General features: G+C 43.6%; 1 protein-coding gene across 2 annotated transcripts in view; it reads right to left on the bottom strand.

Annotated features, from left to right (window-relative positions):
* LOC137420545 (dedicator of cytokinesis protein 1) overlaps positions 1-15593 on the bottom strand; it is a gene marked incomplete in the record, with an annotated part of 615378 nt that overhangs the window by 579661 nt on the left and 20124 nt on the right. For both annotated transcript variants that reach the window (XM_078772553.1, XM_078772554.1), the window contains 1 exon segment: positions 3445-3528. In XM_078772553.1, coding sequence (XP_078628679.1) covers positions 3445-3528 — 84 coding nt within the window.

The following is a 15593-nucleotide window of genomic DNA, read 5'->3' as shown; positions in this document are numbered from 1 at the left end:
AGGAGGTTTGGTGATCAATGTAAAAGGAGGTTTGGAGATTGATGTGAAGTAATGTTTGGAGATCAATGTAAAAGGAGGTTTGGAGATCGATGTAAAAGGAGGTTTGGAGATCAATGTAAAAAGAGGTTTGGAGATCGATGTACAAGGAGGTTTGGAGATTAATGTAAAAAGAGGTTTGGAGATCGATGTAAAAGGAGGTTTGGAGATCGATGTAAAAAGAGGTTTGGAGATCGATGTACAAGGAGGTTTGGAGATCGATGTAAAAAGAGGTTTGGAGATCAACGTACAAGGAGGTTTGGAGATTAATGTGAAGAAATGTTTGGGGGTGGATGTAAAGGAGGTTTGGAGATTAATGTAAAAGGAGGTTTGGAGATCAATGTAAAAGGAGGTTTAGAGATCAATGTAAAAGGAGGTTTGGAGATCGATGTAAAGGAATATTTGGAGATCGATGTACAAGGAGGTTGGGAGATCGATGTGAAGTAATGTTTGGAGATCAATGTAAAAGGAGGTTTAGAGATCAATGTAAAAGGAGGTTTGGAAATCGATGTGAAGGAATATTTGGAGATCGATGTAAAAGGAGGTTTGGAGATCGATGTGAAGTAATGTTTGGAGATCAATGTAAAAAGAGGTTTGGAGATCGATGTACAAGGAGGTTTGGAGATTGATGTGAAGTAATGTTTGGAGATCGATGTACAAGGAGGTTTGGAGATCGATGTAAAAGGAGGTTTGGAGATCGATGTAAAAGGAGGTTTGGTGATCGATGTGAAGGAATATTTGGAGATCAATGTACAAGGAGGTTTGGAGATCGATGTGAAGTAATGTTTGGAGATCAATGTAAAAAGAGGTTTGGAGATCGATGTACAAGGAGGTTTGGAGATTGATGTGAAGTAATGTTTGGAGATCGATGTACAAGGAGGTTTGGAGATCGATGTAAAAGGAGGTTTGGAGATCGATGTAAAAGGAGGTTTGGTGATCGATGTGAAGGAATATTTGGAGATCAATGTACAAGGAGGTTTGGAGATCGATGTACAAGGAGGTTTGGAGATCGATGTAAAAGGAGGTTTGGAGATCGATGTGAAGGAATATTTGGAGATCGATGTACAAGGAGGTTGGGAGATTGATGTGAAGGAATATTTGGAGATCGATGTAAAAGGAGGTTTGGAGATCGATGTAAAAGGAGGTTTGGAGATCAATGTAAAACGAGGTTTGGAGATCAATGTAAAAGGTTTGGAGATTGATGTAAAAGGAGGTTTGGAGATTGATGTGAAGGAATATTTGGAGATCGATGTAAAAGGTTTGGAGATCGATGTAAAAGGAGGTTTGGAGATCGATGTAAAAGGAGGCTTGGAGATCGATGTAAAAGGAGGTTTGGAGATCGATGTAAAAGGAGGTTTGGAGATCGATGTAAAAGGAGGTTTGGAGATCGATGTAAAAGGTTTGGAGATCGATGTGAAGGAATATTTGGGGATTGATGTGAAGGAATGTTTGGAGATCAATGTAAAAGGAGGTTTGGAGATCGATGTGAAGGAATATTTGGGGATTGATGTAAAGGAGGTTTGGAGATCGATGTGAAGGAATGTTTGGGGATGGATGTAAAGGAGGTTTGGAGATCAATGGAAAAGGAGGTTTGGAGATCGATGTAAAAAGAGGTTTGGAGATGGATGTGAAGGAATATTTGAGGATTGATGTAAAGGAGGTTTGGAGATCGATGTGAAGGAATATTTGAGGATTGATGTAAAGGAGGTTTAGAGATCGATGTAAACTGGGGGTCAGAGGAGTTTAATGTAAACCGGGGGTTGGAGGAGATTGATGTAAACGGGGGGTTGGAAGAGATTGATGGAAACGGGGGGTTGGAGGAGATTGATGTAAACGGGGGGTTGGAGGAGATTGATGCAAACAGGGGGTTGGAGGTGATTGATGCAAACGGGGGGTTGGAGGAGATTGATGCAAACGGGGGGTTGGAGGAGATTGATGCAAACGGGGGGTTGGAGGAGATTGATGCAAATGGGGGGTTGGAGGAGATTGATGTAAACGGGGGGTTGGAGGAGATTGATGTAAACGGGGGGTTGCAGGAGATTGATGTAAACGGGGGGTTGCAGGAGATTGATGTAAACGGGGGGTAGGAGGAGATTGATGTAAACGGGGGGTTGCAGGAGATTGATGTAAACGGGGGGTTGGAGGAGATTGATGCAAACGGGGGGTTGCAGGAGATTGATGTAAAAGCGGGGTTGGAGGAGATTGATGTAAACGGGGGGTTGGAGGAGATTGATGTAAACGGGGGTTGGAGGAGATTGATGTAAACGGGGGGTTGGAGGAGATTGATGCAAACGGGGGGTTGCAGGAGATTGATGTAAAAGTGGGGTTGCATGAGATTGATGTAAAAGCGGGGTTGGAGGAGATTGATGTAAACGGGGGGTTGGAGGAGATTGATGTAAACGGGGGGTTGGAGGAGATTTTTTTTTTGTTTGTTTTGTTGTTGTTGTATACTGAATCGAGGCTCGTGAAAGAGCTGACATTTACTTCACAAACAAATCAACCAGACAAACAAAATATATAAAAAGAGGGAGCGGAAGGCAAGAGAATGGGAAGCACACAAACACTTGAGAGCACACAACATTTAAGAGCAGGGAGATGTGTGGGAGGGAGAGGGCTTGGGTGGAGGAGGCGTGGGAAGGGGGGGGGGGTGGGTGGGAGAAGTATAAAACACAAGGACACCAAGGACTTCCAGGACAGAAGTTGGTATTTCAAAAAGTGGATTTGGGGTGAAATTAGCGGGGGTAGAAAAGATCAAGGTTTTGGATGGGGGAAGATAAGAGATGGTGGTGAACAGCTGTTTTAAAGACCTGGAGGGTGGAGTGGGATTGAAGAGAGTGAGGGAGTTTGTTCCAGAGGTGGGAGAAAAGAGGAATGAAGGAGTGAAGGTGAGCAGAGGGTCTTGATTTTGGCAGTTTAACCATAAGAGGGTTGCAGGCAGGGGTGCAAGAGGGTTGCAAGAGGGTTTACATTGATGTAAACGGGGGGTTGCAGGAGATTGATGTAAACGGGGGATTGGAGGAGATTGATGTAAACGGGGGGTTGCAGGAGATTGATGTAAACGGGGGGTTGCAGGAGATTGATGTAAACGGGGGGTTGGAGGAGATTGATGTAAACGGGGGGTTGGAGGAGATTGATGTAAACGGGGGGTTGGAGGAGATTGATGTAAACGGGGGGTTGGAGGAGATTGATGTAAACGGGGGGTTGGAGGAGATTGATGTAAACGGGGGGTTGGAGGAGATTGATGTAAACGGGGGGTTGGAGGAGATTGATGTAAATGGGGGGTTGGAGGAGATTGATGTAAATGGAGGGTTGGAGGAGATTGATGTGAAGGGTAACAGAGTATGGGGAAAGATCATTTTACATTACATGTATGACCAGAATAAATGTGTGGGCCTTAAACATCCACACCTTCAGAACTTTCCAAGATGTGGACTGTATCTCCAATCTGTAATGAAAGCTGCTGATTCCCATTTGCCTGAAAGTTGAAAATAACTGCAAAGAAATGGAAATTCAATCAACCATTGTGAAAGTCAAAACAAAACATATTATATTAGCCTCATATCACCACACAGCAACAAATTCGGGTAAATTGCCCCTGTACTCCTGTTTCCCTACCCCCTTTCTCCCCATTAACCCCTCCACCCATCGATTTCTTGTACAACAGGAAGGAGTAGGGGATCAAACCAATGTTTTTCATTTAAAAGGAAGGCAAAATGGATGTTCCTCCTCATGCCATCAGGCGCATAATGCTGCCGAGGCAGTTTCATCGGCTGGGGGCCACAATCCTGGGCGGGTTTCCCCTCCGACACAGGATACTCGACTGACTCACTCTCTGCTACCTTTTACTCATTTTGATGATCTTGGAGGGATGACAGGCTGAGGGGTTAGTTCGACCATCCTGGGGTTAATTTGGCACGGCTGGGGCTTTGAACTCAAGACCTTAAGATCTTAAGCTAACTGCCTTAACTAGCACCACCAAACAATATAGAAAAGTAAAAGATGGAGGGTTAACACAAATTGGTGCAGGTTCTGTCATAGTGGTGTCTCCTATGTGTAAACCATGTAAAGGAAACCCAGTTCAGTGCAACATTTACTACAACGTAAATTGTGACATCCGGTAAACGGCACCAAGCAGTCCATTTTCACTTCATTTTTTGGTTCGGTTCCTAATGAGGTTGTTGGTTTCATCTACCCACGCCAAACAAGGCCTTCATAAAGCATGAGTGGTGGGATCATACTGCAATGGTTCTCATCACCTCATCACAAATACTCATTCTAAACGGACACCTCATTAACTGTTTAAATCAAACACAGCACGAGTCATTGAAAAGAAAGTCTCAACTCCATTTTTCACAAATGCCACCTGTTTTCAACGAACCCTAAGCTAGGCACAGAGCTTCCCCACTCTGTGGATCCTTTCCCATGCACACCGAGCTTTTCCAAGATCCTTAACATTTGTAAAGAATAAAACAAATAAAAACTAAAGTTAAACTGCCTTTGATTACACACTCGGTGCTGGTGGGAAGCCAGAAACGAGAAGTGGTGTCGAAGTGTCGCACATTGAGGAAGTTGGTGGGCAATACGGTGAGTATTGTCACTCTCTTTTGACTATTTGATGTGGGCACTTCCACAATGTTACAAACAGTATCTGTATCGCTAACACTTTAACACATTTATATTTACAACTACATATGTCAACTTGGGTTGAAAACAACTTGCACATAAACTACAATTCCCAGTGGTTGTTATCTCCATTTGCGGGTTTTAGGAGGTGAGACAAGGTTCTCCCAGGACTCAATCTCCACCTCCATTTTCGGTAAAGGATCATTATTCATGAACCAGACTGTGAAACTTCATTCTCATAGCTTCGTTCCAAGGGATCGTTTTACAATCCTCACTGAACCTCTGACAGCCTCCACTTGTACCTCTTTTGTCGTGATATTCCCCAGAATGCTTTCTAAGTGCTCAGTAAGGGTTTTCTTGTTCATCCCTGTTGCTCCGACTATCAAACAAAAACAACATGCATTTTAAGGCCATTTTCCCTGCTAGAGCGGGGGTTAGCCTTGCGGTCCCCATGACAATCTTCTCCATCTTGCCCTATTTTCTGCATCTCTCCTTGTTAACCCCCTTGCCCGCATTTCTTCTTCGACCATCTTTAGCCAAGTCCTTCTCGGTCTTCCCCGCCCTCTACTTCCTTCGACATTCATTTCCATCACTCTTTTCAACCAGTCACTTTCATCCTTCCTCAACACATGACCAAACCATCTCAACCTGTTCCTCTTCACAGCATCAATCACAGGCTCGATTCCCATCATCTTTCGCAATTCATCATTTGTCTTCCTCTCTCAACGATACTCCGCACATCCACCGAACCATTCGCATTTCCACTCTTCGTTGCTGCTCTAGTGCTCTACGTTCATTACCCATGTCTCGCTCCGATAAATCGTAACACTTCTCACACATGCAGCATACACCTTTCCCTTCAGCTTCAATGACACTCCCCTCCTCGTCAGCACGCCACTCAGTTCCCGAAACTTCTTCCATGCACATCTCACTCTAGCAACGGTTGCCGAGTCTGATCCACCTTCTCCATTCAGCATGTCTCCAAGGTAACAAAATGTTTTCACACCTTCCAGCTTCACGCCGTCTCCAAGATCCAACTCAACATTTCCTCCATCTGCAGCTCCCTCTGTGCACACCTTACACTTGAATGTAGCTGCCACACTGGTTAATGACCCTCTCAGACCACTACATTTTTGATGAACCCACTCAGCGCACATTGTACATTGAATGGAATTCACTCCGACACCTTTCCTGCACACAGCACACGGCCACTTCCCAGTTCTTTCCACCTCACCACATGCTTTACCACTTGCCATCACCTTCGTTTTTCTGATATTCACCTTCAGACCTTTTGTCTCCATACATTCCTTCCACTTGTTCATCTTCTCCTTCAGTCCATCCATACTTTCTGCAATCAACACCAGATCATCTGCATACAACAGCTCCCATGGTAAACCCTCCTTTACGTTCTGAGCCAGCACCTCCATCACAGCTACAAATAGTAGTGGACTTAGTACCGACCCCTGATGCACTCCCACCTTCACCTCAAACTCACCACTGTTCCCGTCCTTCGTCCTTACAGCTGTGCGCGCTCTTTTGTACATTGCCATCACTACTCTGATCAACCATTCCTCCACTCCTAACTTCCTCAATGCCCATGTCACTACTTCACGTGGAACCCTATCGAATGCTTTCTCCAGATCAACAAACCCAAGAAACAACTTCTTCCTCTTCTCCATATACTTCTCCTGCAACTGCCTCACAATAAAAAGCGCGTCTGTCGTTCCTCTTCCTGGCATAAATCCAAACTGCATTTCGTCAATCTTCACTTTCTTCCTTATCCTCCTCTCCAACACCCTTTCCAATACCTTCATTCCATGCTCCAATAACTTTATCGCTCGATACGAGCCACACTCCAGAGGGTCACCTTTCCCCTTGTATCGAGGGACGAGGGTACTCAGTTCCCAATCCACTGGAATGCGGCCTTCTTTCACCACCAGATTGCAGATCTCTGTCATTCTCTTCACACCCCAATTTCCCGCTGCCTTCAACATATCTCCCACAACTCCCGTCGGCCCTCCCGCTTTTCTACTCTTATTGTGAATCCTCACTGAACCTCTGACAGCCTCCACTTGTACCTCTTTTGTCGTGATATTCCCCAGAATGCTTTCTAAGTGCTCACTGCTCAGTAAGGGTTTTCTTGTTCATCCCTGTTGCTCCGACTATCACTGGTACAATTTCAGCTTTCTTCAATTTCTCAGACCTCTTGACCTCATTTTTCAGATCCTGGTATTTGATCATTTTCTTGGTTGCTGAAGCATTTAGTCCAAAGTCATTGGGAACTGAATCCTCAATCAAGTGCCGTGTTTTCCTTTTTGTGTTTGAGAACGATGTCCGGAGGAAATGCTCCACATACAATGTCTACACTTGATGGGATCATCTTGTCATGCGTGAGCACTGTGTTCATTTTTGAGAATCAAATTTGGTTTGTATTTCTATGATTGTTCTGGGACCGGAATGTTGAAATGTTTACAATTCACTGCATCAGTGAATGACTCCACAGACGCTGTCATGTCTTCTGTGTACAACTGTTCTGACATGGTTTTTTACATCCCGAAAGGAGGTGACTGGTACTTTCTGTTTATATTCCACAAAACCTGCATTTGTCCGATTGACTCAATCCCACCATTTTCTTAAAGCCATTAATGTAGTGTCTTTGGTCTTGGGCATTTATGACTCGTTCTCCATCCTAGCCATTCCAATGATCCTTCCTTATCAATCCCTGTTCTGTCTTTTTTTAATCTTCCTGCTCTTCTGTCATTCTCCCATTTGTCCGAGTATATCTGCTGATACTTCTTTTTGTAGTTTTCCTTTTTCTTCTTTGTCATCATTGGAGCTGTATTTGTTTCCTTTTCTTTTCCTGTGTAGTATCATGCACTTGCACCTGCCTTGGAAGTTTGTTGTTAAATGGATTAAGGATACCTTTTCTGATTTCTTGTTTTATTGCTTATGCCCAGCATTGTGTTCTCATCAATATCAACATAAACGATCCTCTCAAATTAACTCAGTGTAATTTGGTGCAACAATAGATAAAACACATGTTTGACACAAATTCAGAACCACCTCAAAGTTCAAGATCTGCTCGCCACAGCAGAATCACATCACTTCCTCATTTATTCACGTTTAATGTGGCTTTTGTTCAAGGAGGAAAAACCCCTTGGGGAGGGGGGATATTAATAATATTAGGTGTACCGGAAAGTAATGTCGTCTTGTAAGCTTGTATATTCCTCTTTGAAAAACGGCATTACTTTCCGGTACACCCAATATTAATATTGTTTTGTAATAACATTAATATTATGCTAGTATCATGAGGTTTCCTCTGCATTCAATGCAGAGAAAACCTATTGTTTCTGCTCTGATTTTTCTTCATCTTACTTATTATTATTATTCTCCCCCTCCCCCCTCCCCCTCCACCCCCGCTTCCATATCTGGAAAACTTTAAAATCAATGTTCTCAGTAATCGTTGGTCCGATTCATACGAAATTTTCACCTAGTCATTGGCTAGACCTGTATAATTTTTCCTGATAATTATGACGTCATAGGTCACATGGTATGGGTGTAATCTTGGAAAAAAAACCATCCACTTTGTACCTCTATATCTCCGAAACACCTCAATGGAAAAAATTGAGTCATGGCTCATTCTAAAGAACTCTGCATTGGGACCAAAAAAAGATGTTTATTTAGGATATCAAAGGTGCTAACGTTATGAGGTTGGAATTCGACAAATAAAACCCTTGATCCCACGAATATATTTTTTGTGCGTGGCCGAAGAAAAAAATAATTCAGAAACAAAAAAGATTTAACATGGTAGATCATGTGGTTCGGCCGCCATATTGTTTTTCGTGAAAAACACTAAAAAACCCTTTTTCTCCGAAACGGCTGAACAGATCGAGCCCAAACTTTTCATGCATAAATCACATACCCGGGACAAACAAAAATTTCAGCGACCATGATATCATAGGTCAAATGCTTTAGGAGTTGTGATGTTCTAAAGCATAAAACCTATCTCCTCAATAATTTTTGAAGATATCGAGTGTAAACTTCACACATATGTTCCCCATGTCGGGAAACTCAAATGGCCTTTTGGAATTTGCGACAAGTCACATGGTTGGGCAGCAATAATTGAACGAAGTCTTAAAAACCTATCTCTTGAACCGCTGCATTGGTCGATGTGAAACCTTAATGTAATGTAGCTCTCATCAAGGGGAGTAAGTGTTTAAAATTTCAACATGATTGGTTGAACGGTCTGGAAGATAGAGGTTGTTATTGTGTCAAGAAGAAGAAACTCAACATTATCTTATCAGGCCATGTGACTTTTCAGTGTATCTTTAATTATGATGAAAGTGGGGTTGTATCAAAGCGGGGTTGTATCAAAGCCTATCCAATGAAAGCGGGGTTGTATGAAAGTGAGTTTGTATCAAAGTGAGGTTGTATCAAAGCGAGGTTGTATCAAAGCGAGGTTGTATCAAAGCGGGGCTGTGTCAAAGCGGGGTTTGTATCAAAGCGAGGTTGTATCAAAGTGGGGTTGCATCAAAGAGGGGGTTGTATCAAGGAGGGAGTTGTATCAAAGCGGGGTTTGTATCAAAGCGAGGTTGTGTCAAAGTGGGGGTTGTATCAAAGCGGGGTTTGTATCAAAGCGAGGTTGTGTCAAAGCGGGGTTGTGTCAAAGCGGGGATTGTATCAAAGCGAGGTTTTGTCAAAGCGGGGATGTATCAAAGCGAGGTTGTATCAAAGCGGGGTTTGTATCAAAGCGAGGTTGTGTCAAAGCGGGGTTGTGTCAAAGCGGGGTTGTGTCAAAGTGGGGGTTGTATCAAAGCGAGGTTGTATCAAAGCAGGGCTGTATCAAAGCGGGGTTTGTATCAAAGCGAGGTTGTGTCAAAGCGGGGTTGTGTCAAAGCGAGATTGTATCAAAGCGGGGCTGTATCAAAGCGGGGTTTGTATCAAAGCGAGGTTGTGTCAAAGAAGGGTTGTGTCAAAGCGGGGGTTGTATCAAAGCGAGGTTGTATCAAAGCGGGGCTGTATCAAAGCGGGGTTTGTATCAAAGCGAGGTTGTATCAAAACGAGGCTGTATCAAAGCGGGGCTGTATCAAAGCGGGGCTGTATCAAAGCGGGGTTTGCATCAAAGCAAGGCTGTATCAAAGCGAGGCTGGATCAAAGCGAGGTTGTATCAAAGCGGGGCTGTATCAAAGCGGGGTTTGTATCAAAGCGAGGTTGTATCAAAACGAGGCTGTATCAAAGCGGGGCTGTATCAAAACGAGGCTGTATCAAAGCGGAGCTGTATCAAAGTGGGGCTGTATCAAAGCGGGGTTTGCATCAAAGCGAGGCTGTATCAAAGCGAGGCTGGATCAAAACGAGGTTGTATCAAAGCGGGGCTGTATCAAAGCGGGGCTGTATCAAAGCGAGGTTGTATCAAAGCGGGGCTGTATCAAAGCGGGGTTTGCATCAAAGCGGGGCTGTATCAAAGCAGGGCTGTATCAAAGCGATGTTGTATCAAAGCGGGGCTGTATCAAAGCGGGGTTTGCATCAAAGCGAGGCTGTATCAAAGCAAGGCTGTATCAAAGCGGGGCTGTATCAAAGCGGGGTTTGCATCAAAGCGAGGCTGTATCAAAGCAAGGCTGTATCAAAGCGAGGCTGTATTAGTCAGGGCCCTTAGGGATATTTTGGTTCAAATTCTTCCAAAAGCATCAAATTCGGCGCAGATGTTGCCCATGCCATACTCTTTCGATTTTTGACGGGCGCCACGGGCGGTATGATCCGGGGACCATACCGGTCCATCCCGCCATGTCACCTGACCTATGACATCATAATTAGTATATGCATCCAATCACATGGCGTACTATAAGTGGTCAAAGTTCAAAATGAATCGATCGAAAAATGAAGGCAGGGATCCATTTTTAAGGTTTTCATAAAATCCAATATGGCCGCCAGGTCACATGACCTATGACGTCATATTTATGACATGTATACAATCATGTATACATGAACCCGGATCATGATCACACAAAAATTACACACAAGGATATGGCATACAGTTCACAAAACATCAAAATCCATACCTTTGTAATTAGACTGACTAGGGCATGCCCGTACTATATATATATCTAAAATTATATCCCCCCCCCTCTATTTACATGAAATGGTTTGGTCCATTCGCAAAGCCAAAGCGAACGGCTTGCGAGTACGGTGACAATCCCCCCCCTCTATTTACATGAAATGGTTTGGTCCATTCGCAAAGCCAAAGCGAACGGCTTGCGAGTACGGTGACAATCCCCCCCTCTATTTACAAGAAATGGTTTGGTCCATTCGCAAAGCCAAAGCGAACGGCTTGCGGAGTTTGGTAAATAAATCGCCATAGCTCGGTAACTACTTCTCCGATTAATTTCAAACCTTGAAAAGGCACATCCTCGGGTCCCCAGCAATATACCTGGCAAGTTTCAATTATATCGGACCGGTAGTTGTCGAGAAACAGCGGTCACAGACAAACACACACACACACACACACACACACACACACACACACACACACACACACACACACACACAGAGATTACTGGAATTATAGATAGATGAACTGCATATGCCTGAAAATTAGGAAATAGACATGTAAATATTTCCTCTAATTGTCAAAAATAAGGTCAGAGTTCGATTACCCAACCCAGAAACATAAAATGGTGAACCTCGCGCGTAAATCTTGACAAAAAACTAAAAAACCGACATGTTTGACTCAAAAATGACCTTTAAGATGACCTTGAGGGTTGACCTTGACCTCGAATCATCAAAATAACATCATAATTGGATTCCTCGACCTCGAAAACCCCTGAAAAGTGGTATCGTACATGATTCCAACCCTTTTGGTTATTTAACTGATTTTCCTCTAATCCGGGTGGCGGCCATTTAGTATTTCGCCAATATGGGGCCCCCGGGAGGGGGGGGGGGGCGCCCGTCTAAAATCGAAAGAGTATGGCATGGGCAACATCTGGGCCAAATTTGGTGCTTTTGTAAGAATTTGAACCAAACGGCCCCAAAATATCCCTAAGGGCCCTGACTAATAAGAACGAGGTTGTATCAAAGCGAGGTTGTATCAAAGCGGGGCTGTATCAAAGCGGGGCTGTATCAAAGCGGGGTTTGCATCAAAGCGAGGCTGTATCAAAGCGAGTCTGTATCAAAGTGAGGCTGTATCAAAGCGAGGCTGTATCAAAGCGAGGCTGTATCAAAGCGAGGCTGTATCAAAGCGAGGCTGTATCAAAGCAGGGTTTGTATCAAAGTGAGGTTGTATCAAAGCGAGGGTTTTATCAAAGCGCGGGTTTTATCAAAGCATGGTTGTGTCAAGACGTGGTTGTATCAAAGCGAGGGTTTTATCAAAGCGAGGCTGTAACAAAGTGGGGCTGTATCAAAGCCGGGTTTGTATCAAAGCGAGGGTTTTATCAAAGCCAGGTTTGTATCAAAGCGAGGTTGTATCAAAGCGAGGGTTTTATTAAAGCGAGGGTTGTGTCAAAGCGTGGTTGTGTCAAAGCGTGGTTGTATCAAAGCGAGGGTTTTATCAAAGCATGGTTGTGTCAAAGCGTGGTTGTATCAAAGCGAGGGTTTTATCAAAGCGTGGTTGTATCAAAGCGAGGGTTTTATCAAAGCAAGGCTGTATCAAAGTAGGGCTGTATCAAAGCCGGGTTTGTATCAAAGCGTGGTTGTATCAAAGCGTGGTTGTATCAAAGCGAGTGTTTTATCAAAGCAAGGCTGTATCAAAGCGTGGTTGTATCAAAGCCGGGTTTGTATCAAAGCGTGGTTGTATCAAAGCGTGGTTGTATCAAAGCGAGGGTTTTATCAAAGCAAGGCTGTATCAAAGCGTGGTTGTATCAAAGCCGGGTTTGTATCAAAGCGTGGTTGTATCAAAGCGTGGTTGTATCAAAGCGAGGGTTTTATCAAAGCGAGGCTGTATCAAAGCCGGGTTTGTATCAAAGCGTGGTTGTATCAAAGCGAGGGTTTTATCAAAGCAAGGTTGTATCAAAGCGAGGATTTTATCAAAGCGTGGTTTGTATCAAAGCGGGAATACAGAGGAAACCAGTCATCACTGCCAGCAGTTATAAAGTGGCAGTTCTAGTTGATGTTGCAATTACTTTTGCTATTTGAAGTGGCCTTGGAAAAACGCCATGATTAAGCTATCCTAACATGGATATACATCTCAACATGCAACTCCGTTGGCAGGGAAAACCCCCATTGGGGTCGCGGGGAGGTTAAATGGCTACAACCTCCATCGTGTGGCCCTTTGTACTACTGTCAAGTTTGGTTGATATTGAATAAGTAACGATCGAATGTATTGCGGCCAAAGATCGTCAGACAGACAGACACCAAATTGCGTATTTTAGAATGATTACCTTTGTGTGACACAATGGGTTTTTTTCAGGTATTAAAAATAAACGGGTAGTTTCAACATTGAGCAGCACACATTTACTTGAGACAAACATTGAAACAAAGTCACCGAGAAGATGCAGAGAGTATTTCCGGGAAGATTCCTAACATCTGATACCTGTTTGCAAAACAATGAAGGTATTAGTGTAAAAGGTGAAATGTACTGGCTCATTACAAAACGCAACTCGAGAGTTCGTAGAACATGACACCGCACCCAGTATTATTAATTTGTATGCAGCCATTGGCTGCTAGCTGCATCATTGATGGGAGTGGCCTCAAAAGCATCATTGATGGGAGCGCAGCTGTGCCGCTAATGCAGTGCCCGATTTCCAGTAAGCTGGTGCCCATTTTGCTGACCTCAGAAGGATGACAGGCTGAGTCAACTCACCTGGTGTTATTTAACGGCACAACAGGGGCTCGATCTCAAGGTTCCAAGATCTTATCCTTAAGGGCAATTTGCTGCAGGTACCCCTGTAAGCCAGCCACCTTAACCATTAAGCCAACACCAGGTGTGTTCAGTTACCAGTTTCTTCTAGAACGCTCATCAAGAGGCTTATCGTTAAATGGTTTTGCAAACACTCCATTCAAAACGGTTGATAAGGAATGGCTGGCTTGGCAAGTACTAGGTAGCTGCTTGGTAACTGAACACACCCCGGGCCTACCCCGCGCAGTGTTTAAGTACAATACTGTACTTCAATTTTAATAAAATACTAATTTTAAAGATTGTTACAAAAACAAATCCAGAAGTTTTGCACCAACGAAGCAGTTTTATGTACCTCACCCTTATACAGCACCTTCAGAAAGTATTCACACCCCTTGACTTTTTTTTCATTTTGTTGTTACAGCCTGAATTTAAAATGGATTAATTGAGTTTTTTTTCATCACTGATCTACACATAATACCCCATAATGTCAAAGAGGATTGTATTTTTAGAATTTTTTACAAAATAATTAAAAATGAAAACCCCTTTGCTATGGCACTCCAAACTGAGCTCAGGTGCATCCATTTTCCTTTGATCTTCATTGAGATGTCGCTTCAACTTTATTGGAGTCCACCTGTGGGCAATACAATTGATTGAACATAATTTCGAAAGAAACACACCTTTCTATTTTAGGTCCCACAGATGACAGTGCATGTCAGAGCAGAAACTCCATCATGTAGTACAATTGTGAGGCATAGATTTCAGGAAGGGGATCAAACAATTTATGGAGAGTTGAAAGTTCCCAAGAGCCCAGTGAGCTCCATCATTAGGAAATGGAAAGAATATGGAACTACGCAGACTCTTCTAAGAGCAGGCCATCAGACAAAACTGAGCAACCGGGAAAAAAGGACCATGGTCAGGGAGGTGATCAAGAACCCAATGATCACTCTGACAGAACTACAGAGTTCCTTGGCCGAGATGGGAGAACCTGTCGGAAGAACAGCAGCACTTCACAAATCTAGGCTTTATAGGAGAGTGGCTTCAGAACAAGAACATGAGAGTCCTTTTGTGGCCCAGCCAAAGCCCAGACTTGAATCCCATGAAGATTCTGTGGAAAGACTTAAATATTGCTGTTCACCGACGCTCCCAATCCAACTTGACAGAGCAATCCATTTTAAATTCAGGTTGTAACACAACAAAATGTGAAAAAGTCAAGGGGTGTTAATACTTTCTGAAGGCACTGTGCACTGTAATGACATGACGTTGAGTCACAGTTTAGAAGATGATGGCTTTATTCATCACAATCGAATGTAGTGTCGAACAGAATCTTCATTACCCCGAACCTTTCACATGCCACGCCCTCTCATGCTATATATCAAAAGCCTGGTGCCTGGTGTTGGCTTCGTGGTTAGGGTGCTGGCTTGGGATCCTAGGATCCTGGGTTTGAATCCCGGTCGATCGCTGAATTAACGCCAGGGGGGTTGACTCAGCCTGTCATCCTTCCGAAGTCGGCAAATTGAGTACCAGCTTGCTGGGATGAATGATCACAGTGTGTACCCCAATTTCGAATAGGTACACCGTATCCCTGCGCATCGTAAGAGCGTGGCCAAGGGTTGGCGTCAGGAAGGGCATCCGGCCATAAAAACATTGCCTCAAACAGGGAACCATGATTGTCATGGGGCCCGCAAGGCTAACCCCTGCTCTAGCGGGGAAAATGGCCTTAAAACGATCATTCATTCATTCATTCATTCATAGCATGGTTCTTGGAAGTATGAAGAAGGCGATTTGTGTTCAACAGTCTTCAAGTAAATGATTCAATTTAAATGGAGGCTGAAAGGCGTATCAATAAATTAATTCTGTGTTTTACCGCTATTTTACCCAGTGTCTGTTACACCACCCTATCGAACACCTTACTGTTGTTATTCGTTATTTAGTTATTCGTGCTTGGTGTTTATGTTCTTTACAACCTGCTTAAAAACAAATTTTCCTGTTTGGAATGATTATCAATTTTAAATTGATATATGTGGGAAAATTACATGCCCAGACTAGCAATCAAACCCAGGTCTTCTGGAAAACCGTACCATTGCTCTGCCATCTGAGCTATCTGGGT

This window comes from Myxine glutinosa, chromosome 2 (assembly GCF_964187855.1).
Source record: "Myxine glutinosa chromosome 2, kmMyxGlut1.1, whole genome shotgun sequence".
NCBI classification, from domain to species: Eukaryota; Metazoa; Chordata; class Myxini; order Myxiniformes; family Myxinidae; genus Myxine; species Myxine glutinosa.
The sequence above is the reverse complement of the archived record's forward strand: the minus strand, read 5'-3'. Positions and strand labels throughout refer to the sequence as shown.